We start from the raw sequence: 27,905 nt of genomic DNA on the forward strand, positions 1-27,905 counted from the left end.
TTGCAATCTTTCTCTAACGTGATTGGCTGACAACATGACCACGCGAGTGTTTGATGTATTTGGAATGGTCCACCACGCAACTGGGGTGCAATGTATAATAATTCAAGCAAAAACATCTGTATTAATTAATTAAATACAATTAACAACCGACACATGGAAGGCATTGCTTTACATTTAAATATCACGTTTATCTTTCAATTGTGTTTATATTCATTTTTATTAAGCTACGGATAAATGTGTATGATCGGGAGCCCCTAACACATAGTAAAGTATTCCAAGCGGACGCTACCATTACATGTAGACAGGGAGGTCTTTTTCAGGTTATTTTCAACATTGAGCATTTAGAAACAAACATTTCTACTAATTATTAGTAGGCAGAGATAAGCCACTCGGGCCGGCACCACTGCAATCGCGTAATCCAGCTCCTGTCTCCCCCCCCCCCTTTGTGCTGAGTGGTACTTGCGGTTGCCATGGTTTCCGCAGTGAACACATGCAACTGGATGCAAACTCTGCCTGTGCAGACCCCAGACTGGGGCTGTTACCCGGGGCTGTTACCTGCTGCGGTGCTGCTGCTGATTGGGGTATGCTGATTGGGGTATGCTGATTGAGAAGAGGGCATTTACTTCATTAATATAATTTGTTTTAAAGTACACATTGCTGTGCCTAAATACAATGCAGTATAATATATTGTAATTCACTCAATATATTGCTGTACATCATCATTTTCTATACCATGCATTATGTTCCCCTATGTGTGTATGTTTGTCTTTATTTATATAGCACCATTAATGTACATAGCGCTGAACAGCAGTAATACACGTGACATGATCATATAAATAATACAGATAACATATAATGGGAAGAAGCGCTCCAGACATAAAAGTAACAGGAAAAGGATTCCCTGCCCCGAAGAGCTTACAATCTAATTGGTAAGAACATGCAGAGACAGTAGGAGGGTGTTCTGGTAAGTGCGTCTGCAGTGGCCCAAGGTTAATGTATGAGGTGTATAGTATCAGCCATGGAGCTACTCCTATACTCATATATAAATATATTGCTGTGCATAATTAATATTCAGTATAATATTTTATCATTCACTGAATATATTGCTGTGCATAATAATATTCTATACAATGCATTATGTTCATAAAATATATTGCTCTGCATAAATCATTTTCAATGTAATAGATTTGTATTGACTAAATATATTGCAAAGTAGAAATACAGCTCTATATAATATTCCCTAAATGTGTTGCTGTGTATAAACAATACTCAATATTATGGGGTTTTCTCCCCCAAAGTTCTCTCTGTCTCTCTCTCTCGTCAGAACTTGTCTCTCTCTGCTTTGTGCAGCCTGGATGATGATAGATGCCCGAATTTGGGCACATCCATATTCGGGCATCTACGACATCATCATCCCGGCTGCATGGAGCGAAGAGTTAAGTTCTGTATGCATTGTTTGCTGAGGGGAGAGAGATGCACTAGGGTCCCCTGAGGTTTGTGTGTTAAACCACCACACACATTGGTCAATAACCCCTTTTTGTTTGTTATGGTTTCCCTATAACTTATTGAAACATGTTGAGTATATGGGGTGGGAATGTTTACTGTGCTACTTGAATGTATGAGCTATTGTTCTCTGTGCCGTTATCAGGTCAGGTGAGAGAGACCTCGCCATGCCGGCGCTCCCACTCTCGGGCTGTTCTTTGCCGGAGTTTCCTGCTGCCCATGATGGGAATGTGACGTTTGTGGTGGGCACTTTAGAAGGCGATCCTGTGAAACTAAAGCTTCTGAAGGATTACATCTCCCGGGCTCTGTGTACTTTAGTCAACAGCTTGGCAGCTTGTTCATTTAATGTGATCCACTTCTCTCAGGAGGTATGTGCATCATATTCTGCAGAAAGTCATGGAAGCAGCTGCCAGCAGCAGAGCGGTCTCGTGCCCTGTGCTTCCCATGCCAGCAGCAGAGCGGTCTCGTGCCCGGTGCCTCCCATACCAGCAGCAGAGCGGTCTCATGCCCTGTGCGTCCCATACCAACAGCAGAGCGGTCGCGTGCCCTGTGCGTCCCATACCAACAGCAGAGCGGTCTCGTGCCCTGTGCGTCCCATACCAACAGCAGAGTGGTCTCGTGCCCTGTGCTTCCCATGCCAGCAGCAGAGCGGTCTCGTGCCCTGTGCTTCCCATGCCAGCAGCAGAGCGGTCTCGTGCCCTGTGCTTCCCATGCCAGCAGCAGAGCGGTCTCGTGCCCTGTGCCTCCCATGCCAGCAGCTTTTTTGGGGGGTATTATCACTCTGCAGGACCCTCCCGACTACCCGTGGTACCAATGGTTGGGAGTGTCACAGCTCTTAACTATTTGATTACCATTACTTTCAGATTTTATCCCAAATTGCATATTTACTACAAATATTGTATGCATTGTTTTGAATAATTGCTGCATTACTGACAACATCGAGGGGTCTGGCAGGCTGGTGAAGCTTATCATAATAAGGATGGCTCTGGTTTCTGTAGACAATGAGTATATTAACAATAATATATAACATTTTGCTTTACTTAAGTGCTGCAGTATACACGAGCCCCTACAAAGTGACTACCTAACGGTCACACAGGCTACTGCTGAAATCCGTACCTACCTATCAAAGCCAGCGATGTTACAACTGTTCTGCTCTTCACCCAGAGATCTGGGAGACCAATACATCGTGTGATGTGTGTTCTATAAGCACGTGGCATATGTTCCTTCACGTCTAGCTTACAAAGTACTCCAGCTATAGGTGTCCTCCTAGGATAAAAGTAAACTAGGTACACTGGCATGTTTAGTATGTTAAATGAAGGTTGACACCAGTTGAACAAATTCATTGGGGAGGGAAGAGTTAATGTATAAATGATATAGGCATCAGGGTCACATACATATTTCTGAGCAATGCTGTTTCTTTCTTATTACCCATTAGGTCACCAAGTGGTGTAACCGTGCCGTGACATGTACCCCAGAGACTACTGCCGAAGCTGCTTCATGGGTACAAACCCTAGAGTGTGGACCTGGAGCCAGCCCCACCGACGCCCTGGCTGCAGCGTTTGAGGACGCAGAATGCCAGGCTGTGTACTTGGTGATGGACGCTCTCCCAGGCAGCGTGCTGCAGGATATCTATAGCCTGGTTATTAGACACAAGAATACGTGCTCAGTGCATGTGTTGTACCTGCTGGGAGATCCATGTGATAGTCAGGTGGAGGGATCCTTCAAGATGGTCAAACTCCAACCCTATGGGTCTTCACAGGAGGCAAGTCATACATTTGAATCCTGGGTCATAAGGGCCGTGCAGTATAAAAAGGATACATTGTGTTGAAAAAGTCAGGGTTTGTATGTAGGATTGCCAGTGGCTTCTCCAGAAATACTGGACATAATAGTGAAAGGTGCGACGTGCTCGAGACACACTCACACCTCTCTCGGCTCCATGCTGTTTTCTCCTCTGCTTGGCTGCACCCCCAGGCTGAACAATCTGAAGCTGGAATCCGTCCTTAATGAATGTAAAATAGTGCTTGTAGTTTGAGAAATAAAGTAACATTGCACACAGGTTATTTGAACACTGAGCCGATAGGCTGCAAAAGTGCACAGATTTGCGGAATGTGATGTAAGTGGGCATCAATGTCTTGCACAGTTTTGATAAACATGGAACATTTGATTTCAGGGAGGTTATAGATGTGTCTTTCTGGTTTCTCTTCTTCAGGTCTCATGCAATGGGAGCTTCAGAAGCATCCACAGCTGCAAGTCTCCAGGAGTCTGCCCTCTCCAATCCACAATGTATCCTGAAGTTCGGTATGTGCCAGGTATAGAGGATAGATTGCACTCATCAAAGTATGTTGTCGTGTCCCTGAATACTCCCTTACTTTGCTTAAAAGGGTGAACACCTATACATGCTAAAAAGAGATTCCCCTCCTCTCCTTCCAGGGTCCTCATTCAGCTGCTCTTCCTTAGATCTCTGCTCTTATTTGTTACTAAGTAGTCTCCTGCGTTTTCTCTCCTCCCTTGGCATTTCTACTGCTCTTTCCCGTGTAAAATATCTCTCATGCTGCCCTCTGCCTTCAGAACTCTCTCCCCTCACAATATATCGAGTTCCTTCTCTTCCCATCTCCAAGGCCCACCTGAGAAGGCATCTCTAAAAAACTGTAATAGGACCACATGACCTGCTGCATATGTGTTTACCCTCCTGCTCTATAACGTTTGCACTTCCATATACTCCGTCAAACTCTCCCAACATACTGCTTTGATTGTAAACTCTTTGGGACAGATATTTCTCTGATGTACGTATTCCTATTATTCTTTCCTCTTTTAATATATCTGTGCGCTATAAAAATTACAATACAAAATACAATGTATATTAAGTGCTCAATGCCTGGGTTCCATATTCTGTTGTTTAGAAAAGGCCACACATTAATCTTGCATATGCATATTACACCATGATTTTAGAATTCCTAGTGACTACTAAACAATATGCTCCCTACATAATCCCGGATTGCTAATCTTTCCTCTTCGCACAGAATGCCACCCTGCAGCTGTAACCATGTTTCCCAAGAACTTCCAGCAGCAATCACCGTACAGAAAAATAGTGTAAACGTTTCCCCTGAAGCTCTATGTATATTAAGAGGAGCGAGAGTTCTGGCTCGGAGAGAGACCGATGGATATTATTACCTGGGGCACATTGCTCATGAGGTGGAGGTGAGAAAGTTAAGTGTGTCTATTTTAAACTAGGCAGTACACCAGCTGGGTGAGTATGCTGCCTGCATTGGATTATCCACATACTGTATTATACTGTGTTAGAAAGCAGATTTCAATGTGATTTCATACAGCTATTTTATGTCCAACAATAAATGCCTAAGCCTTATAGTGCCCTGAAAATGTGGAGTTGGTTTAAATGTACAGTATCACTATAAATAAAATGTAACCTACCAACTCAGTATTAAGAGTACTTCTTTTGAGTACCCTGCAGATTGTCAGAATATGGCCTATTGGATGAGTAGAATAGCATTTCTGATCATACAGGATGTGTCTAAACATGATGTTAAAAATGTATTTTCATATACTTTACAACATGATTATTGGTATCTTAAATACTTTATTGTACAATGCATACAATTGTACATTATTTCTAACGCGATCTGCTTATAACGCGATGTGATTCTTTGGACCCCAAGCACAGCGTTATAAGGGGGTAGAGCTGTAGTTATTTAAATTGTTGAGTATCCAAAGAGCTTCTCAAAAGCATTAATCAAAGCTAACTTATGTTATGTTACATTGTCACTTGTCTGAGAAAGATAGCAGGGAAACACATGCGATGTTCAGGTTATAGTAGTTGGTGCATCTCTTTCTATAAGAATTACCTGATAGTTATTTTTAAGTAAAGTCACTGTGTTGCCTTCCTGCAGGGCTCCCGGGAACGTTTCCTAATTGAGTTTGAGAAATGCCGGTCTTTAAAAGGCAAAGCCCAATTCCGCATGCAGGAGACGTCTGTCTATGACATCATCCACTATGAAGATGCCAGGTGGAAGCCATTGGTCCCAGGCCACCATGTGTTGGCACCTCTGGAATCCAATATGGAGCAGTATGGGCCAGGAACGGTCCTGCAGGGTGCGGAGAGCAGGACTCTGGCCTTAGGTATTACAAAGCTGCATTTACTGTTTGGGATCCTCCACTAAATCATGCCGCATTATACAGTCTTCCGACCATGTGAGGCTTGTTCTGCCACTTGTAACCAAGAATGACCAACAATTGCAGTGACAGCTGGCTGATTCCAAACATATTAGAACAATAACCGTTTTTTACTCTACATCAAGATTGCATCAAACTGGTAAAGGTTTGAGTATTACAGTAGCTACTTTGACATTTTATGGGAAGCCTTACAAACCCCTTCCGTTGTGCTTCTTATTCCGCCACTTAAGAGTGGACAGCAATAAAGGCTTCCGGATTTAAAATACTAGTACATAGACAGATCAAGTACTGATAACAAATAGAAATAACAAATATACACACCCAAACCATATTGATAGATTTGCTGTCTGTCTTTATTGTATTATTATTGTCATACTAATTGGTCCTATATAGTACTGACAGTGTATACTGCGCTGTACATAGGAATTTGCAGGCACAATTAGTCTATGCTTACAATCTAATATGACTTTGTGACACTGGCATTCAAACAGGGGTTTGCCCACTTCGAAGGCAATGTTCTTACCACTAAGATACTTCTTCAGCTACTAATCTAGTCTTTGGGGAATTAACACCAAGAGGCACAACCAGTTGCAATGTGTTACCGGCGCCCTTTCACTAAAATGATTAACATAATCCGTAACACACACTTGGTTATTCTTTATACGTCTCTCATTTTTTAGCTTGTGAAAGCAGCGGGGTGCTAGTCACCTTCTGGAATGGTAAGACCAAGAGAATTCCTCCTGGGCTGGCCGTGTGGATCCCACCACATGTACGTGAGCGTATCACACTGGAGCTCCAGATGCCTTTAGAAGCTCGGAAGAAGTTGGTGGATTCCTGCTCTGGTTATCCCTACATAGTACCTCCTGGGTATAGAGCCTCCAGGTGTGAAAGCCAAGAGATGCCAGGCTGTGGCCCTGGTTCTCATTCCTGCCTCTATTGCCGTCCCAGCCAGGGTCTTTGCCACAGGTGCCATGTTCATGAAGAGCCCTGGGCAGCCATGAGCAAGTCAATGAGCCAAGGCAGCAAAATGACATTGACCAAAGAGAAACCAAGAAGGAACTTGGAGAAGGAGAAGGGCCGAAAGCAGGAAGCCCCATCTGAAGTTAGCCTCAGAAGGGAGAAGACTAAGAAGAGGAGCATACAAGAACCCAAAGAGGACCAGGCAGTGGAATGTCCTGTATGTTAAAACAACGTAATTATTGTAGAAAGGGGGGGGGGGGTGATAGACAGCACTCTGACACAATGACTCAGCAAGGTTGCAGGGTGCACGGAACAGGAAGGGACCCTAATTCCCTTCAGAAGTACTAACAAACCAAAAGATAGTACCAGCACTCTCTGTCTCACAGCTACAGATATAAGCGAATATCAGTGTAGGGAATATGAATAATTTAATGACACTAATAATAAACTGAAAATACAGGCATACCCCGCATTAACGTACACAATGGGACCGGAGCATGTATGTAAAGCGAAAATGTACTTAAAGTGAAGCACTACCTTTTTCCACTTATCGATGCATGTACTGTACTGCAATCATCATATTTGTGCATAACTGATGTAAATAATGCATTTGTAACAGGCTCTATAGTCTCCCCGCTTGCACACAGCTTCAATACAGGTATTGCTGTTCAGGACATGCTGACAGGCGCATGCGTGAGCTGCCGTTTGCCTATTGGGCGATATGTACTTACTCGCGAGTGTACTTAAAGTGAGTGTCCTTAAAGCGGGGTATGCCTGTATAGCAACAATAGCCAATACGCCAATGCAAGAATAAATATCACCATAGAGAAAATCAAAAAATAAAAGGGGGTAGAGGGGAAAGAAGGAGAAGGGAAAAAAAAAACACGAAAGAAAATGAAAAAATCACAAAAATGGAAAAAGGAAAGCAAACTAGGGGGGGCGACGTTTCGAGGGGTGACCTCTTCATCTGGCCCATTCCCCTTGGTCCCAAAGGGTCCCAGAGGTACTTCCCTAAGCCTTCCCTCCCCACTGTCAAATAATCCCACACTCAGCTAATGATATAAATCTAAAGTCTAAAGAGGGCAAATCACATAAGCAGATATCAAATATCAAACAATAAATGTAAATATAAGAATATTGTAAAAGACACAGAACATATGCAGATATCAGATGTCAATCAGTGAACAAGTATAAGCAAACCCTCTATCAACAGCTCCTGGTGCCCTGTCGAGTGCTTGTATTGCGAGTAGTAGGCTTATTATTTCACTTCCAGAGCAAAGCATGTACTTTACTTTGTAATTCAATGTAAACGTAAACACCGGGAGAAAAGAATAGCGAAGAGGTGGCAGGGGAGGCAGGGATAAGTGTTAAGTAAATAGTGCATGGCGAAGAGCGAGAGTAATTTCATTTATAGTCATTAAGCGTTTACAGGAGAAGGAGCGGCTCATTGAGTAAAGAGGCTGACTCTGTAACCAATGACTGAGTTTGAATCAGGTGAACCTGGTTCAATTCAAAGTGTCAGCTCCTTGGGCAAGTCACTTATCTCCCTGTGCCTCAGGCACCAAAAGTGTCTGTAATATTCCTATGTGCTGCGTACCGCACGCTATACTGTAATTGTGAAGGGCTTTGATTCCAATTGGAAGAAAAGCACTTTATGAAATAAAGTTATTATATGTAAAAGAGAAAATGTGGTGTGGAAAACTGACATTAGTTAGCAGTGTGTAACATTCCTCATTCTTCAAACTTAACACTGAAGACAGCCTGCTTTCCAACAATATTTTCGTTGTGTATGTATCTCAGAAGGAGCCTCTGAACACTGATGGAGACACTCGGACCAAAAGATTTATCAGCGCACACAGTAGCCCAGTGAAGTCTGTTCCCAAAACCACAGAAGGTAATGAAAATCAATACCTGACTCTATACCCTCTCTCTTGTAAATAAAGTCCTGAAAATGTTGACATATTCATAAAAAGGGGAGCATCACCAGTCTCTGAAACACAAGTGAGCTTATTCTATAGCCGCCCGACAAAACTCTTCCCATTGACTTCAATGTGGAATTCCGGGCAGAATCTGCTCGATTGGCTGCTTCAGTGAATACAGAATAAGCCCCAATATCCCAGACATAGTGTTATATCATGTGCTTATTCATTTCACTGCTCTGGAGATCCAGGAGAGAAGATATTCTGCCCCCTTATCATTATTCTCCAAATAACACATTTATACAGCATATTCTGCATACCATGTCCAAATCCCAAAACGAAGTAAGCTTGTTAAAATAGTAAGTCTGGGAAAACTCGGAACTTGGAAAAATGCATGTTTCTTCCTTCCGACCAAAATGTGAAAAAAATTGCATAGGCTGGAAATATGATTATTATTTTTTTTAATGTACTGATTGATGCTTCATAATGGCAAAGACTTCCTGTTTTTAGGAGTCATTTAAGCTAATTTTTTGCTGTAATGTAAAGAAGGGGAAAAAAACATTTTTTTATGTAAAACGCCTCGTTCTTTTCTGTGAGGTTCTTCAATGACTGGCGCAATCAAAACGTCTTCCAAACCCTCCCCGACCAGCCTGGGCAACATGACACATCTGCAAGCAGCGCTGCACAGTATCGACAAGGCGATGGAAGAGGACCGGCGGGCATTGCAAGCTGCAATCCGTGAGCGGAGACCCCGCGCTGCTCCCGTATCACAGGTATGTAGGGATTGGGGATTGGGTGCCCATAAAAACAGTATAGAAATGAGAATAACGAGAATAAGTCGTTCAATTCCAACAACATCAATATTAGTATTTTCAGATGATAAATCATTCTGTCAATTCTCTCAGCAACAAGTCTAATATTTCAAATTTGACCAACGGGACTGTTATATTGATAAGCTCAGCCAAGTATTGAATTCATACATTTTATGAAATATTAAAGCAGTTGTTTTTTTTTTTTTAACTCAAATTTTATTGAAGTTTTTCAAGGGAAGGGGGGGGCGACAAATTTGGAAGGGGTGGAGGGAACAAAAATAAAGCTGGGAGGGGAGTGGGGGGGGGGAGAGGTACATTTCCAAGTTTAAACATCTTCACATTTCAAAAGTTACAATGTGCAGGAGTTTTTACAGAGCAGTCGATATCAACGATACGTTACAATACAAAAATCAAATCAGATAGCTTCTTTGACAGTTTTGTGTCTGGCCCATCGACGGGTCTCAAGAGCAACATCACAAGGATGGTGGGAAGGTATGGGGGTACAGAAAATGGGGGAAGGCGTGCACACCAAAAAAAGATGCAAAAGAGTTCATGCAAAATTCATTTAATGACTAAAAACAGTCACACAAATCCAACGTTTCGGTGCTAACCACCTTCATCCCTGGTCCCAGGGATGAAGGTGGTCACCACCGAAACGTTGGATTTGTGTGTCTGTTTTTAGTCATTAATGCAAAAAAGTAATTTAACTCTTTTTTGCATCTTTTTTTGGTGCGCATGGCTTCCCCCATTTTCTGTTCATGCTACTGTAGTATGCTGACTAGGTTTCCTGCCTGTAACACCCATGCTTTCATTTACCTTTTTTTCACGTCCCCTCGGATTAAGGTCATCCCAAATTGCATGTTCTTAATTCCCTCTTTTTTTATTGTTTGGTTCAGGTATGGGGGAACCCTATACAGTATTGGGTAAGGGGGAGGGGATATTAAAGCAGTTCTACCTGGTTTCCTCAGACTTTTGTAGTCCCGCACCTTACTTTTAGCTTCAGAAGCTTTTTGAAAGGCCTGTCTATTTAATGTAGGGGTTAAATAGAACTTGTATTTTAATTTCTCTTGTCCTGAAAGAGTTGACCCGTATTTTGGGAGAACACAAGTTTCCCTTCATTCCCATGTTAGTGCTAACTTTCCTGGAATAAAATCGGAGAGGGGGTTATCCCTTGGCATGGGGCAAACAGAGATTCTTTTGGTAACCCAACCTCTTCACTGCACTCGCATTACAATGCTCATGAGCTGCAGCAAATAGCCGAGCAATTCTATTGTTCCAGAGCTATGAACTTGGAGCACAAAAGTCACAAGAACTGAGAGAGAGAAAGGAGAGAACTAAAGATGACCTCTGGAGGATGCACGCGGAGCAGAGACCGAGGAGGAAAGAGGAGAACAAGGAGGAGGTGAAGTTGAGAGACCAGATGCTGCCGGCTGGCAGACGGTATGAAGCTCTCCGGGAATGAGTGGGTGCAAAGGGGCATTGTGTAACTTGGCCGCTACTTTGCTGAAAAGGAAACATGGTTACTGATTCTGCCCGTGTTGCAGTTTACCCTTTTGATAGTTTTGGAAGGAAAAAAGGAGCCAAAGGCCCATTAATTAAATAATCATAATAATGCATAATGTAAATACAGATATCTGGTAGAAACCCCATGAATCCACCAATTAGTATTCCAGCCCCAATTCCTAATAATTGGATAGTTTCTTGATGCTTCCTAATAAAATAAGGGGTGGAAATGCAGTTCCCCCACAAAAAAAACGCCCTGGTAAAAGCACATTACCGTGAAATAGACAAGTTCTCATGTTTTTCCAAAGAAATAAAATCACAACTTTTCTGTAAAATGACTCCCGACTTGGAGACCGTGCACATTCAGGGGCGCAGACACCAAAGCAGTCATTGCCCTCCAGTGATGGTCGAATCAAATAATACAAGAAAGGTATCACATTTATAAAGCATACGTACTGTAAAGGTTACAAATGCCGGCAGGATCTGAAACTTTTTCTTGTGTGTTGTAGATATGTAAACCTATGGCGAGTGACTTTTTAAACCTTATTTGGATGACATTAATTCACATTCAATCCACTGAAGTCAAGATACCATAGGTTCAGAAAGTGACACCAGATAACCAGTTGGCTCATCCAGTTTGCCCATTTCCTACTTTCTGTGGACTTATATTAATTAGGGTTTTTTTATATGGCACTGACATACAGTAACTGGGGGCGCTTTCATATTGGATGTACAGTAGCACTGGGGCTTTTTGTCTTGTAGATATTAAGTCACAATCATAGTAGCACTTCTTTTAGCACAAATGCATATGGTGTGCTGGGTTGGGGTTCTGAGCTTGCAGTGTGTTTGTGTGTGTGTGTGTTGGTAAATTTCAATTGGTAAACAATAGTTTGGAGCTTAGTGACCCCCTCCTCCCTGGGTTTAAGCTCGCCCATCCCACTTTTACATAGCCGGTCTCGTGGGGCACCTCACCTGTGAATGACCAGTCTATGGAGACTTCTTCCTCCATCAGAGAGATAAAGAGAACGTTCGCAGAGATAGTGTTAGTGTAAAAAGGGGACACCTTGGCGTGCTTACAAACTTAAAGATACTTTGGCCAAAGAGTTTATCTAAATGACCCTCACTTATGAGAAGAGAGACAGATATAGTTAAATACTTATTTGTCTTTTGTGGTATACTGTACATTGTCACAAACCTTGTAGCACTCCTATTTGGCACAAATACATGTGGTGGGTTTGGTTCTCCGCTTGCAGGGGTTGTGTACGTTTTCAGTGTGGGTTGTGGTGACCAAAACACAGGTTGTTCAAGGTAATATATTGCTAGCACTGGGCCGTATAAGTGTGTTCTCCTATGTTAAAGACCGTGGCATTGTTGTTGCCTTCACTTTTTTTTAGCCCCTTGAGGGGTCTTTCCCCTCTTGCAGAGTTAAAAGTAAAGGTAGAATGGTCCCTCCATATTTTTCCCACATTTACGACTCCAGGTTGAAGTCGCAGCAAAGAATCCAACTTGACCTGGAGAGGAAGCAGGACCAAGAGGGGATAGAGGTTCGACAAGCAGAGTCCTGCAGAGCAGCCACTGAAGAGAGGAACAAGAAGCAAGAACAAGTGCTAGAGACTGAGCAGGGAAAAGAGGGACAAAGAGTTTGGTTCTGGGGTGACCGGCAGAGAGAAGAGCAGGAGGAGAAGAGAGAGGTAATAACGGGAGATGGCGGAGAGACTTTGTGGGGTCTCTAATCTCTTATGTCAGGGGTGACCAACTCCAGTCCTCAAGTCAAAAACTGAGCCACTGATTGAGCCACCTGTGGTGAAGCAGGGATATCCTGAAAACCTGACCTGTTGATGGCCCTTGAGGACTGGAGTTTGTCACCCAGGGGTCTAACAGAATAAATAGCACTTGTAGAACAAGCCAATTAAATGTTGCTGGGTTTTTTTAGATGCTGCTGCACAGCAGAATGGAGACACAACAGAGGAAGCAAGAATCAGACATCCAGGAATGGCACAGACACCAGCAGCTGCAAGAGACAGCAAGACGCAGAGCTACGGGGAGACGGGAGCATTTCTACCGTAAAGCTGAGCAGGAATCTCAGAAGGACAAGGATCTACAGCAGTACTTAAAAGAACACAATCTGCAAGCTCTCCGTTCAGCCATGGTTCTATAGAAAAGGCAGATTATACAATGAGCTCATGTTATTGCACATTTGGATGCATGCAGAGCAATGCATCACTGTGTATACAGATGTGCAGTGATGCAATGAATGGTTATGGATATACCATGTGTGCATAGAACAAGAGTGGCCAACTCCAATCCTCAAGGGCCACAAACAGGTCCAGTTTTAAGCATATCCCTGCTTCTGCACAGGTGATTCAGTGGCTCAGTCTTTGACTGTCACCTGGGCTGAAGCAGGGATAGCCTTAAAATCTATCGTGTTGATGGCTCGACTGGTGTAGCCCACCCCTGACATAGAACAGTGTGTGTGTGTGTGTGTGTGTGTGTGTGTGTGTGTGTGCGCGCGCGCGCGCACAGGGCAAAGAAAAATCTTAAGGATGTGTGTGTATTTAAAGCTGCAGTTCAAGCTCCGTTTTTGGGGGGTTTTTTTAGGGGTTTTTTTTTTTTTTTTTCGTCAATAGTTTTATTTGGGCAATCTCTACTTACCTAAAGAACTGCATAGCTGCCGGTCAATTCGTTCTCCGTCTATTGATCGGCAAAGTTTGGCGACATCTTTAAATATGGGGAATGTAAATCGTTGCTATAGGAACAAGCATGCTTTTAAAAATAGAATACAAGAAAATTGGTCTTTCAAAGTTGTTTTTTTTTTAAAACAGAAAATGCTAAAAGTATTTTTTCTTACTACAGAACTGATTTATTATTAAAAAAAACACACATGCAGGATATTGCCTGAACTGCAGCTTTAAGCTAGTTTCTCTGAATATAGCTACAAATTATATTGTTTTCATTATGTATGCGTAAGATTGTGTTTTTATGAATCATGATTTTGTAAACCTTTTCATATGCACCATAATTATGTTTAAAGTGTGCTTGTACGTACATGCACGCATGTGTTTGTATACACAGCTACTGGCATGGAATGGGACCTGGAAGTCATAAAATGCTCTAAAGGTGTCCAAAAAATTGTGTACTAGCGGGAAGGTGTATAATCAGTGCTATCACTAGCGGGAAGGTGTATAATCAGTGGTATCACTAGCGGGAAGGTGAATAATCAGTGGTATCACTAGCGGGAAGGTGTATAATCAGTGGTATCACTAGCGGGAAGGTGTATAATCAGTGGTATCACTAGCGGGAAGGTGTATAATCAGTGGTATCACTAGCGGGAAGGTGAATAATCAGTGGTATCACTGGCGGGAAGGTGTATAATCAGTGCTATCACTAGCGGGAAGGTGTATAATCAGTGCTATCACTAGCGGGAAGGTGTATAATCAGTGCTATCACTAGCGGGAAGGTGTATAATCAGTGCTATCACTAGCGGGAAGGTGTATAATCAGTGGTATCACTAGCGGGAAGGTGTATAATCAGTGGTATCACTAGCGGGAAGGTGTATAATCAGTGGTATCACTAGCGGGAAGGTGAATAATCTGTGGTATCACTAGCGGGAAGGTGAATAATCAGTGGTATCACTAGCGGGAAGGTGTATAATCAGTGGTATCACTAGCGGGAAGGTGTATAATCAGTGGTATCACTAGCGGGAAGGTGTATAATCAGTGGTATCACTAGCGGGAAGGTGTATAATCAGTGGTATCACTAGCGGGAAGGTGTATAATCAGTGGTATCACTAGCGGGAAGGTGTATAATCAGTGGTATCACTAGCGGGAAGGTGTATAATCAGTGGTATCACTAGCGGGAAGGAATTGGTAATACCACATTTATAAGACCTTTATAAAGAGGGCAGTGTTGACATGGAGGGTACATCTCTACAAGGATATTGGTAGTCTAGCAGTTGTCTACAATACATTTCCCAGAATCCCTGGCCGCAGTGGAAGCACTGTATGATAAGACAGGAGTGCGCAAACTTCCAGCGCTGCGCCCACCCCCCCCCCCCATACCTCTAATGACGCCGCGTTGCCATGGAGATGCGTGGACTGAAGCCGGGTGAGTTACAGAGGCCTCGCACTAAGCGCAGGGCCTCTGTTACAGCTGCGCCCCCCCCCAAAAAAAGTCTTGGGTGGTGCGCCGCCTGTTCTAAGAGATAATGGAGAAAGGCAGAGTTACAGACCTGTCTGACACATGTTAATCTGCTCACAAGTGATCTTTCTATTTGCTCTACACTACAGTGGAGGGTTTTTGTCACTTTTGACCCATAACTTATTTAATATGTAGTTGAAACCTCAAAACAGCTGTCTGTGAGTAGGATTACAGGCTATGCACTTCTTTAACCCAGACTGTGCTGAAATCTGTAATGCAGCGAGCATAAGCTTATAGGGTCCCATATTAAAATGGAGTTGAAGCAAAAGGCAACACTGCTGATTTGCATATCATTTCCCATAAACCCTGGCTGCCGTGGAAGAGATAATGGTGAGAAGCAGGGTTGCAGACCTGTCGTGAGATGTGAATACTCAAAAGTGATATTTTTATTGGCCGCCAACAATACAAGAAATCGCACAGCTCCTAACCACAACAGTAACACACATTTCTCTTCACAACGCCAGTTCAGGGACTACACATGAATGACTGACTGTTGTGTGTCACATTTTGGATGTATAATACGAGTCACATTGTTTCACAACAAAAATCACATGGCTCAGAGGTTTAAAAAATGTATTTACAGAACCATCGTCTGCTCCCTTATATTTTCACAGTATGCAGGCGCACGTAGTCACGAATTATAGTGAGTGTTTTATTTGGTGATGGCATCTTATTAACCAAGGTTATTTGTCCACATGCCTCTAATCATAAAACTACTTTCTGTTGCTGGACAAGTTTTCACATTTGTAGCAGATTAAAGCTTTGTGTCAAACTGACCCAGTATTGGAAAATGTTCTTGTAGAATCGGTGTCAATGATCTTTGCAGAATCAGAAAACAGGCTCTTTTTTCCTCTTCTGCATAATGTACGATATCCAATATTCAGTTCAATTTGCTTCACATTATCAACGTCTTGCGGTTCTCAGCCATTCGCACCACAGATTAGGGAGGAAGGGTTTTAGAAACCAGCAAAATTAGGACCCTGCTCATTTTCCAGTTGCTGTGGTCACATAGACTGGATTTCTTACCTTGTTTGCCAATGATAAAAGCTTATCTAAGCAATTTATAGGCTGCTTCCCCTGGGGTGCAGTTGTGAGAAATCAGATGTACGTTGTTCTAGTTGTATCACTAGTACATTGTGCTGAAAACAGCTACCCAGTGATACCAGTATTGAAGAAGTGGCACTATCCATGCCTGTAACGGGACTCTTATTACAAGCTTCCAAACGGCCATAGTGCTTGCAGTTATTTCTCCAGGCTGTTCCAGTTGGTCCCACAGTCTCCATTCTTTATGTTAGGAGAGAAGCAGCGTTCTTCACTAGGAAGGGTTTGGCTGCCTCCAAGATATCCATTTCTGGGTCCAGTGACCGTCCGAGTCCTTCCAAAACCAAAATGGCAAACACAATAGAAGCGAAGTTGCTCTCCAGCTTCACCTGAAATGAAACGCGTCAGTAACATCATGTTACAAAGAGAAGGAGCCGGTAGAAAGCACTCTTAGGCTGAGTCCATAGAGACTTGAGGCGCGCGGAGGCTTAGGGAAAGCGGGTGCTTTTCCTGGCCTTACTACGCGCGCCGTCCGGGGGCGGGCCACAGAGCTGGTTCGCCCTCATTGGGCGAACCGCTCATGTGACCGGCCCTCCGCTCCCGTCAGCGCTTAAACGAAAAAAAATGTGTCTGCTACGCCTCCGCACGCCTGCGCGAGCGAGCCCCTGCTAAAGCCGCTCTTATTGCGGCTGCAGGGGCTCACTGACAAGCATGAGTGCGGCTCAGCGACTAAGCGCTGACCATGCCCGCGGCCTTACGTAGGAAATGTATCAACACAGAGAAATGAGTGTTTGTTTTGCCAAATGTTTAACACCTGGTGCAGATTTATTAAGAAGAAAGGTTTACGCGTCCTCAAACATGGTAAAATAAAAGGGAGAAAAATGGAGCAAGATAAGCACAGACCTGGATAGAGGGAACTCCTTTTTCAAGTATCAACGCTTACCCACAGAACTCCGTTATAATGAACGCAGGGACATTATTTAGGCCTTACCTTAAAGGTGGCGTTACTCCCATCCAGACTCTGAAATATAGGTTTTGCAGCAGAGGAGACTCTTCTTTGCTAGAATCCCAAATTTCTTACATACACCCACCCCCCTCTCTCTCGAGATGGGAGTAGCGCCTCATTTAGGCAGGAGATACTTAGCGTGAAAAAACACCACTCGCGTTAATGTCTACACGTTAAGACGACGTTAATGATGAGATACACAACCGCCGCTGTTTTTGCATATAATTAGCTTTGTGGATATGCGCTAACCTCAGGAAAAAGAACCTCCGTTAACGATTTTGATGACCTCCTGTTCGTATCACCGAGTTAACAGTGCTTTGTGAATCTGCGCCCAAGTTTATGGAGCGGATGAAAATGCAGATTTGGGTTATGTCGGAGGATAAATAGAAATAACAGCTAAATGTTTTACAAGTTACGGGTGCTAAAGGATTCATTTATTCTATACCTTACTGTCTTTTACACTGCTGACACAATTAGAAAAATATGACATTACCTTATGCGTCATTAGAAGTCTGAAAACTCGAGAAAGCAGGATCGCAACTTGGAGCTGAAGAGAGATACAAAGTGAAAAACACTGAGAAAAAGGCAAACCCCCCAGCAGCAGAGGAACTATTCACGTGATTACTATTGGTTAAATTAGAATGTCACAGCTGCAGGTCTGAGGCGAAACAAATGGGGGAGTGGACTAGAGTTATGGAAAAAATAACCAGTGTCTGGTTATGCCCACGTACCGACTTTAACGTTGCAAAGCAAGCAACCTCGCACTGATGAAAAATATATACCCTGCCCGAAATCTCATGGAAAAAAAGGGGTTTTAAATCTTGCCATTTGTTTGCCAGTAAGAAATTTAGTTTTGAAAAAAAAAAAAAAAAAGTTTTCAGCAATACAGGAGGTATTTATTAAATATAAAATGCAACTCTTTGGTAAACCTTGTGCAGTATTTCTAGCGACAGATCTAAGTGACCTCCATTATTTATTGAGTGTGTTTTCTTTTATTGTGTCCATATAAATAATAAATCTAAGCAGGTGTAGAAATTGAAACCCCGCTCAAGTCTTGCAGCTCCTTTGCAGTTGAGACTTCTCAGGCTTATTACAGTGAGAATAAGGAGGTCAAAGGGGAAGGTGGAAACGGATCAGGACCGGATCACCTTTCCGAGAGAGACGGTGTTCTTCCTGGCCTCGTTCACTAGCTCTGCCATCTGTGACTTGAACATTTCCACGTCCTTGCACTGGTTAGCTCTGGCGTGATGCAAGATCAGCTCAGCCACTTTCTCTCCCTGCAGCATTCAACAGGAGATCGAGATATGTCATAAGAAAAGCAACAGCGAAAAACACTCAACACCTCCCATCCCCTAATGCTGCTTTAATGTCAGAAAGTCATTAACATCAGTCTGGTTTTTTTTTATTCATCACATAAAAAGTTGTTTTTTTCCCATAGCAACTTTGAACTACATATGGAAAACTTGCTTCCACAGTATGACAAACCCAATTATAAAGGCTGCTTATATTTAGGGTGACTAGACATCACGTTTTTTAGACCTCTGTCCCGACTTTTTGGGGTGCTGACCCAGTTTTCTATGCCGCTGGCCGCGCATACGTGACCTGCACTTGCGAACTGGACATGCGGAGTAGGCGAGCGACAACTGCGCATGCGGGACATTTGTCCAGGTATTTGCCAGGGCAAATATGGTTACCCTACCTATACTACGAAGTCTCAGAAGCTAAATTCCTTCTGCAATTTTTCTTTTTTTTTAATATCTCTTTATTTATATTTTCGTAACGTTTTCCATTTTTACAGTATTCATATGTAACATCAAATACCTGTTAACATTAATAGTAATATTGACATACTGTATTGCGTCTGATGGAAACACCATAAAAACAAAAAAGAAAAGGGGGGAGGGGAGGATGTCATTTTGCAAATATAACAATTCGTTTTTTCTTTATATATTTGTTCCACATATATTATTCTGTTTGTATATTAAACACAAAACATCAACCGTACCACTCGATTTTTGTCCTTATTTATAGGAATATATCTTATATCTACTATATATTTGTGAAAGCACTGTATGTTTGTCTGCATGGCCTGTGTCCCTAGGGGAAATCTCATTGGTCCCTTGGGCCGCCCTCCCCCGCACACCTCTCATTGGCCTGAGGCTGAGTGACGGCCCAAAACACAGGCCACACACACACAAGGCAAAACACACACACACACACACCACCCCCCCTCGCTCTCTGCGGCTCTCCCCTCACATAGACCGCTCCCCCAACTGACCATCCCCGAGAGCGCTCCCCACGGCTCTCACCACCCATAGGCCTCTCCCTCACCCGGCGCTCTCCCTCACCCGCTCACACACCCCCCCCCCCCCCCCACACACACAGAGCACGCTCTCTGCGGCTCTCCCCTCACACAGGCCGCTCCCCGTCCCCGAGGGCGCTCCTCCGGCTGTCTCCGCCTCTCCCCGCGAGAGGCACAGCACCTCCTCACCGGAGCGTGTCAGCCTCGCCGCGGAGGAGCCCGAGGTGGAGGAGGAGGAGGGCGGCCGTGACCCGGAGGAAGAGGAGTGCAGCCGTGTACAAGGTGAGTACACGCAGGGGAATGGGTTATTTACCGCATCCCTGACTCCCCCTGCCCTTTGCCCCCCCCCCACCCTCCCTACCCCCGTGCCCCTTGCCCTCCCTTCCCCTTCCCATTGCCCCCTGCCCTCCCTGCCCTTTGCCCCCTGCCCTCCCTCCCCCAGCCCTTTGCCCCCTGCCCTTTGCCCCCCTACCCACCTGCCCCCTGCCCTCCCTCCCCCTGACCTTTGCCCCCTGCCCTCCCTCCCCCTGCCCTTTGCCACCTGCCCTCCCTCCCCCTGGCCTTTGCCCCCTGCCCTCCCTCCCCCAGCCCTTTGCCCCCTGCCCTCCCTCCCCCAGCCCTTTGCCCCCTGCCCCCCCAGCCCTTTGCCCCCTGGCCCCCCTCCCCCCCCTACCCACATGCCCTTTGCCCCTGCCCTTTGCCCTCCCTCCCACCTTCCCCCTCCCCCTGCCCTTTGCCCCCTGCCCTTTGCCCCCCCCCCAGCCCTTTGCCCCCCCGCCCCTCCCTGCTTTTTGCCCCCCCCCGCCCCTCCCTGCCATATATATACACTGATGAGACCCATTAAGGTCGAAACAACTGTCTGTGGGTGGGTTTACTGGCTATGCATCTTAACCCTGGCTGTGCTTAAAGCTGTGACCATGCAGCAAGCTTAAGCCTATAGGGAACCATGTTTAAAATGGTTTTGAAGCAAAAAGTGGCAGTGTGTGCTCATTTGCATGTCATTTCCCAGAATCCCTTGCTGCAGTGGGAGTGCTGGGTGATAATGGTGAAAGGCGGGGTTGCAGACCTGCCTAAGACATGCAAATGAGCACACAGTTATATTCCATTTGATATATATATATATATATAATAAAAGGGGATCCCATACTTTCCGGAATCTAGTCATAGAGTCTTCAAGATAGCTCGTTAGCATAACATGGGATATTTGTTCCCGGACCTCTCTATATGTTAAAGGGTTGGTCTGTCTCCAACATCTAGCGACTAGACATGCAATCTTTCTTTTAAACACTTCAACCTTGATGCCCAAAGCTCCATTACATCAGGAAACAATGTGGCGTTACCTAAAAAACACAAAGTCCATACTGCATATCATTATATGGTTAACGCCACGTTACTGTAGGATAAGGTTGGGTTATCTTCCAATAACGTGATGTTATGCAAGTCATGGCGTTAAGCCTACCTACGCCCTGAAATAGGGCTTTTGCTGAGGCGGTGAGAGAGAAGAGGGGGAAATAACCTGATGAAATAACGCTCTGTTATTTTAACCAGGTCTAACTGTGGGGTTAGAGCCACCCGACACTGTAAAATCCATATTTCAGGGTCTGGATGGGAGTAACTTCATGTTTAGCTATGACTTATTAATATTAATGTAACGTTAAATCCCCGCGTTAACCTTAACGAACTTTAGTGAATCGGAGATATGATAAATAATGCCTCTTATTAATCAGTAACCTTTGTTAGAGTTAAAGCTATGCTCTTTATGGGACAAACCAGGCTTAGCGTTCCGTTATTGTCTTTACTGGATTCAGCGTTACTAGTAACTTATTGGTGTTAACGTCACGCAGCCTAATGAAGTTTAGTGCATCCAGACCTTGCTTGGTTGTTTTTAACCAGGAAATGCAAACAAAACCAATTCTAAGATAAATGAATGGATGTAATTAACAGGTCACCGGATTGAATACAGCCCTGAGCTTCAGGGTGGGTGTTAGACATCTTGGTTTGTTCTGTGGGTGTGGCCAGGTTGCCCAACAGGTGTATCCCAAAGAGCCACGCGCACACAAGACTTCTAAGGCCGCGATTATTGTGGCGCGTGACGTCACCCACGCCTGCTGCTCCCGCGAAACATGCACTTGGCAAATGTGATGTCGCGTGCGACGGGGAGGCGTGGCTGTGTCATCCCGTGAGCGATCCGCCCTCATTGGCTGAATCACGCATGTGACCCGGCCGTCGTGCGGCAAAGACAGAAATCTTTGTCTTGCAGAGAATCGCGTGTGTAGTCGCGTGTTTCTTCGGTCGCGGGCTCTATGGGCGGCATCATGAGTGCATACATTTGTCCCGGAGGCGCGCGGTATTGTGCGCAAGCCGCCACTATAATCGCGGCCTGAAGCAGATCATTCAATGGCACAAGGTTTTCCAATATCACTTATTCATTCTATAACAAGTACCAGGCACCTCATAACCCATAGAGCTCCTGAAAGCGTTGTATTGTAAACCTCGGGAGGCGTTGTATTGTAAACCTCGGGGGGCGTTGTATTGTAAACCTCAGGGGGGGGCTGACATTTTAAGTTCTGATTGCTCCCCACACACACGTCTTTTCTGGCTGGTACCTGTCTTTAATCCAAGGGTGGACAACTCCAGTCCGCAAGAGCTAGCTACCAACAGGTATGTCAGGTTCTCAGGATATCCCTGCTTCAGCACAGGTGGCTCATTCTTGAAGACAGGGCCACTGATTGAGCCACCTGTGCTGAAGCAGGGATATCCTGCAAACCTTACCTGTTGGTAGCTCTTGAAGACTGGAGTTGGCTACCCCTCCTCTATTCTAAGAAATATTCCACGTTCATCCTGCCAACATAGAAAATAAACTACATATCCAATTAACTGTATGTTAATTGAACCAGGTTTATAATTATTGGACTGTTTGCCAATCAATTAAGCATCCTTTCTAGGGAACTCAGCCCCTTGCAAAGGTGCAAAGGAATGCGTTTCTGGATAACATGGTGGTGAATGAGCTAACCACCTATTCTAGCAGATCTGTACTTAAGTGGTAAAAAGTTACAAACGGGTGAATATCTCAAACAGAAAATTCATTCAGAACGAAGGCTATTTACAGGAACCGTATTAAACCGAATAGGAAACCAGACTCCACTTGAGGGACACGGATGCTGTTGACTCGGCCAACAGTTGGACACTTACCTGTCCCAACACGATGGCCGTGAAGACGGCTCTGAAGTTCTGCAAATCTGCATCCTGCAGCTCGGCCACGATGCCAGCGTCCAGCAGCACGAGTCTGAGTGGGCAGCGGCTGGGCCGGACATTCACAATCAGGGTGTCGCACATGTCTACAAGAGTCGTCTGGTCACCATGATCCGGGCCGAACTGGTGCACCCCTTGCACTAGGATATTACCAGGGTGCAGGTCAGCATGGACAAAATTGTCCACAAACACCTGCAAAGCAATTAACCAATCAGAATTATCCATTCAGCAGAACGCCAATCCTAAGAACTTGCTAGAATTGGTGTCTCCTGCGAGGACACCGAAGTGGGTATGTCATACAGTTGATACATCTCCTTATTCTTAGCCCCAACGTATTTACCAGTCAGTGCACCGCTGAGGGGATTTTAAATGTCACTGTATATATAACTACACTGTGTTATCTTATTTTTGATGTAATAAAATTAACCCCCTACCCCCTCTATAAGCGCGTCTGAGATCAGATGCATTGTAAGGAACCCCAACCCTCTCTAATAGCGCGTCTGAGATCAGGTGCATTGTAAGGAACCCCAACCCTCTCTAATAGCGCGTCTGAGAGCAGATGCATTGTAAGGAACCCCAACCCTCTCTAATAGCGCGTCTGAGATCAGATGCATTGTAAGGAACCCCAACCCTCTCTAATAGCGCGTCTGAGATCAGATGCATTGTAAATTCTTCTGTATTTGATACAATTTTCAAATGACTAGAAAATTGCAAGGAACCCTTTAAGGATGCCTGGAGAACCCAAGGGTTGAAAAACACGGCGTTACTCAATTCCAAACTAACTTATTAAGCAAGACGTGATTTCCAACAATCATGTTAAAATAGGCATCGAAAGAACGTTTTGGAGTAAACATTAACAGAACATGCATACTCATTTTTAAAATGTCTTCTTACTAAATGATACAATGTGTATGTAAGTACAGACACCACAAGATGGCTTAATGAGACGAAATACCATTAAAAAACAAAAATTAAAACATGTTTTCTTAAAGCAGCAGTATTTACATGTATAGTAAGGAGGAGGTCTCCTGCGACTGAATCAACTTAATTTCAGGTCCGATTAACGCCCGCTTCCCCAGATAGTTACTGGACAAGGTGCCTGCCGGTACTTTATAGAAGTTTAAATCCCACGCATCACGCTGGCCAATAGGAAGCCCCGACAGATTACTTCCTATTAACCTACGTGATCCATTTTGTTGGGAACAATACATACGGCACTTTACCTGGTAAATATCTCTGGAACCAGGCAGTCACAGGAGCTGAAATGGTCAGCGGTTCAACCCCAGAAATTTTAGAGACATCTAGAAGAATCCGTATTTACCGAGACTTTAGTAAATACAGTATGGATGTTATTCATGTACCCATCAGGGAACTGTCACACGGGAAAAAAACACTGACTTCAATGGAGGGTTCCATGTGATATTCCCACAATCTAAAATCTCAGTTAAATTAATAACTAGAGACACTAAAAATTTTTAGGAAGACTTACCATCTTTAGCAACATCTCCACTCCCATGTTGGCTATCTTCTGCTTGATAGGAGAAGAATCTGCCTCTTGCAGGTAGAGTGACAAAGGCTCACCCTCCTAAAATATTAAAAACCATGAATAATGTACACTAAGAAGTGTCAGCTCTGTGCGCCAGTGCAGGAGAGCATAATTAATTAATCCCTAGCTGTTTGTGACTTTTAGCATGTCACTAGCTGCCCTGAAGTACGAATCTCTTTGGATCACTGGGTTCATTGTCTGGTGCCCATTACGACACCTCGAAATGTATAATTGTATAGAACCAATAATACTATCGGTATAACATCATAATGTCTCAATATCAATAATGTAACACATGAACCATTATTATTTATTATTGCAAAACAATGTGTGGAAGGCTGCAGCAGCAGTGAAAGGGGATCCAACGGTCAAAGCCAATTTGATATCTAACTCACCAAATTTCTGTGCCATAGAGAAATCCTCACTACGGCAGAAATACGGCCAAAAATGGAAATTAGTTTTTTATTTTGATTTTTTACAATATTTGAATCAGTGCGGTTTCAGCTTCAGTGACCGTTCGGTTCACGAGATATTTGCAGTTTTAGGTTTCTATGTACCTTCTGGGTATTGAAACATGTTGGCCACGGCGACCCAATCGGAAACCGCAACGTCATCCATTGCAGCTTCCTATTGGTTTGCGGTTTGGTGGCCATTTTGTTTCCGAAGTATAGGGAGGAGAACACTGGTACCTAAAACTGTACGTTTCTCATGAACCGAGGGGTCCCCAGGGATGAAGCTTTCGCCCGAGGACCCCCAGGTTCAAATACTGTAAAAAAAAAAAAAAAAAAAAAATCCCAATTTCATTAATTCAATATATTTTTTTTTAATTACAAGTTGCCTTAACTTGTCCTTGTCCTTCCAGATCACAGGCGTCAGTGTGAAATCCAGAAGCTTTCCGGTTTTTGATAAAATGACCAATATAAAACAATATTTTTACACAGAATCCGGGGCTGCACGGGGGTGAGGTCAGCGCAACGCATTGCTGCCCCCTGGCAGTGAAAGGGTTAATCGAATCATAGCCCCCCCCCGGAGGAAAAGCAAAGCCACGGCGGCCCCTGTATTAGGATAAGGGTTCGTACATTCGTACTATGGTTATTTATAAAGGCATCAACTTGCACGATGGCATAAGGGAAAAAGAGAATGTTAGCAACTTGCACGATACAACGCTTCCAAACCGTGTAACAGTATTATATTAAAAAGAATAACACGATATTAACATATTAGTGCAGTATATAGGACAGATCTTATGCCAAAACGCTTATGACGTAAAAATACATGTGCAATGAGTAAAGAAGACTGTCACCTATTCAGATGCTGAAACACCAGGGACTCACCTCAAATGTCTCCACCAGGACATTCTTGGTGATGAAAGGCTGGAGGGGGGTGGGACATCTGATAAAGTCCACTGTTTCAAAGTTTTGCTGGAAAAACTCCAGGTTCCTGGCCTCAAATCGCAGGTCAATCTGTAGGAGAACCAAGCATACTGGTAAATTCGCTGGTCTTTGATGTGGGATACCTCAATTTCAGATTGCACGACGGCTCCTTTGGGTCAAAACTTCAACGATAATAATTGCACGGAACCGTTAAAATTAGCAATATAATCATTGTGTCAGAAAAGTAATATAAATCCCAACTATTATTTTATTTATTGTCAAATAAGAGGAGTCACTGTGACAGACAGATATACAGGTCAAACGCCCACTCACCTGCTGGGTCATAAGTTTCTCAAACTCCTCCACAATCTCGCTCAAACTCAGCCACCGAAATCCAGGGATCAAACCAAGTAACCGACTCCAGGTCTTCATGAGGAGAAGGTCCATTCTTACCTGCTGACCAAGACCCGGGTGTAAAACCTGACAGGACAAGAATGTAGGAAAAAGTTATGCAGAGCATTAATGGTTAAGTATGGACAATGGTAATGAGACAGCAATGTATTTAATACAGCAATATGATGCTACATAAAGGTTTAAAGACATCGGGGAGAGGGGGGTTTGTCATTCTAGGAGAAACTGTTGGGTTGTCATTGAATGTAACGTAAAAGTAAATGTGAGATTTTACATATTTTAGATGCTCAGGCACTATGTACCACCCCACTTACAGTAGGGATCCAACATTCCAAAGACTGCTACCTTGTTACAGATTCATACAGGAGGCAGGACCTAAGAATTAGGAAGGGTGCCATATGCATGGCATGTCTTTAATATTCTATTACAGCACCCTTTGCTGCAATAGGTCACAAAGCATTGCAGGTAACTGGATTATCCTTCGTCCCAAATGAAATCAGATTATTATATTGAAAGAACCTTTAATGTATAAGATGATCTCCCAGGCCTTACTTTTATGGCTACCGGAATTAAGTGCTGTGTTCCCGACCCTTCCCTGTGGAAGGGAGATTCAGAAATCCCCGGCTGGATACGTGCTGTCTCTTCAACGAGGTCTTTGGGAGTCACATGGTCACGTATTCCTGTCCGTAAAAAATCAGATAGTCTCCATTTCCGTAGACGTCCAAGGATGCCTCCAAGCCCCGGTACTTCCCAGGCTTCAAATGAGAAGACTTCTTCAGAGCTCACCACCAAGGTCTGGAATTCCATGTCATTGATATTAGCCAGGTCAGCATATGCCTTATATACCTGGGCAACACACCCAGATCCCACTGGTTCTTTGCTATGAAATCTTAGCACCTGGCCCCAGTCTTCTCCAAAGGCTTTTTTCAGGCAACACTCTGTGTAACTCCATGGGTGTGGGGCCACCTTGACATGAAGTTTCGAAAACTTAGCACAAAACTCTTCAGAGAAAAGGTCCCGCCGAGTGCTAGCCCACTGGCCCAGCTTAATGCAGGCCGGGCCTGAAGTTTCTGTGGCCTTCAGCAGAAGATGAAGCCAAAGAGAGGCGAGGCGTGCAGAGAGGTAGGTGAAAGGGTACAGCAAGAGGAGTGGTACACATTTCAGGAACAGGGAGAAAGCACGCAGCCCTAAGCGAATTCCAAATCCAATGTTCTTTAGCAGTCCATCAGCAGAAGGCTTATTATCTAAATGTAGTCCGAAATTAAGGGCCATTTCACCTTGAGCTTCTTTTTGGTAAAGTCTCTCACATAGGGCTGTGGCTGCTACATTTTTAACGCCCCAGCATATTAAGGCGACCTTGGGCAAGGCTTGGATTTCCCCAAACCTGAGTCTATGTTTCTGATACTGAGCTGCACCATCTTTCCTCCATTTCAGCAAAACCAAGCTCTTTCTCTGGAAGCACATCCTTATATTACACATGGAAAACCGAGCGGTTAGATGCACGGCCATCACTGCCAATTCTGTCCTGTGGATCTGAAATCACCTTCTATTGGTTAATAGTAGAGTTGCATTACAGCTACAGCACCCACGCAGAAAACACTAGAGATATAGGATTAGGAAAACTGCATGTGCCAGGGAGCTTTGATCCCATTTCTAGTGGCACTTTTAAGGCCGGCTTTTCACCTCTGACAGAGGGCTGACTCTGCAACCCTTTGGTATGGAAATGCTCCCAACATCTCGTGATGAATAACCTCAGCACACAGGGACCACCAGCTGCTCCCCAGCGTTCCAACCTCACAGAACCCTGCGAGCTCCAACGTTCCAAAGGCTGCTACATTGTAACTGACAAACAGGCAGCAAGCCTCGCCCCCTAAACGCTTAAAGGAGCAGGC

At 44.2% G+C, this 27,905-nt stretch overlaps 2 protein-coding genes across 3 annotated transcripts; one reads left to right on the forward strand and one right to left on the reverse strand.

Moving 5' to 3' along the window:
* Positions 1–313: 313 nt before the first annotated feature.
* Positions 314–15,858, forward strand: LOC142496173 (uncharacterized). 2 transcript variants are annotated; one of them, XR_012801908.1, is made up of 13 exons: positions 314–581; positions 1,649–1,871; positions 2,939–3,265; positions 3,713–3,801; positions 4,524–4,701; positions 5,409–5,637; positions 6,372–6,868; positions 8,452–8,545; positions 9,168–9,343; positions 10,662–10,822; positions 12,366–12,576; positions 12,819–14,218; positions 14,250–15,858. XR_012801908.1 is itself a non-coding variant. In XM_075602652.1 (12 exons), exons 2-12 carry the CDS (start codon positions 1,671–1,673, stop codon positions 13,041–13,043), a joined length of 2,388 nt encoding a protein of 795 aa, XP_075458767.1. In that variant the 5' UTR covers positions 314–581; positions 1,649–1,670; the 3' UTR covers positions 13,044–15,858. The 2 variants fall into 2 exon arrangements, 1 of the variants encoding a protein (XP_075458767.1); XM_075602652.1 differs by having other exon boundaries at positions 12,819–15,858.
* ADCK2 (aarF domain containing kinase 2) lies at positions 15,639–27,900 on the reverse strand. The gene is made up of 8 exons (XM_075602653.1): positions 26,566–27,900; positions 25,936–26,082; positions 25,564–25,692; positions 24,173–24,268; positions 22,624–22,875; positions 18,278–18,406; positions 17,623–17,676; positions 15,639–16,512 (listed from the first exon to the last, which is right to left on the reverse strand). Exons 1-8 carry the CDS (start codon positions 27,520–27,522, stop codon positions 16,369–16,371), a joined length of 1,908 nt encoding a protein of 635 aa, XP_075458768.1. The 5' UTR covers positions 27,523–27,900; the 3' UTR covers positions 15,639–16,368.
* Positions 27,901–27,905: the final 5 nt, after the last annotated feature.

The sequence above is a fragment of the Ascaphus truei genome, chromosome 5 (assembly GCF_040206685.1).
Source record: "Ascaphus truei isolate aAscTru1 chromosome 5, aAscTru1.hap1, whole genome shotgun sequence".
NCBI classification, from domain to species: domain Eukaryota; kingdom Metazoa; phylum Chordata; class Amphibia; order Anura; family Ascaphidae; genus Ascaphus; species Ascaphus truei.

Coding starts and splice junctions, on each gene's coding strand:
- ADCK2 (XM_075602653.1), bottom strand. CDS start 27,522: ATGGCCGTGCATCTAACCGCTCGGTTTTCCATGTGTAATATAAGGATG. Junction 26,083..26,565: donor TAATTCCGGTAGCCATAAAA/GTAAGGCCTGGG, acceptor TTGTCCTGTCAG/GTTTTACACCCGGGTCTTGG. Junction 16,513..17,622: donor GACTTCTAATGACGCATAAG/GTAATGTCATAT, acceptor GTTTCATTTCAG/GTGAAGCTGGAGAGCAACTT.
- LOC142496173 (XM_075602652.1), top strand. CDS start 1,671: ATGCCGGCGCTCCCACTCTCGGGCTGTTCTTTGCCGGAGTTTCCTGCT. Junction 1,872..2,938: donor TGATCCACTTCTCTCAGGAG/GTATGTGCATCA, acceptor ATTACCCATTAG/GTCACCAAGTGGTGTAACCG. Junction 12,577..12,818: donor AGCAGGAGGAGAAGAGAGAG/GTAATAACGGGA, acceptor GGGTTTTTTTAG/ATGCTGCTGCACAGCAGAAT.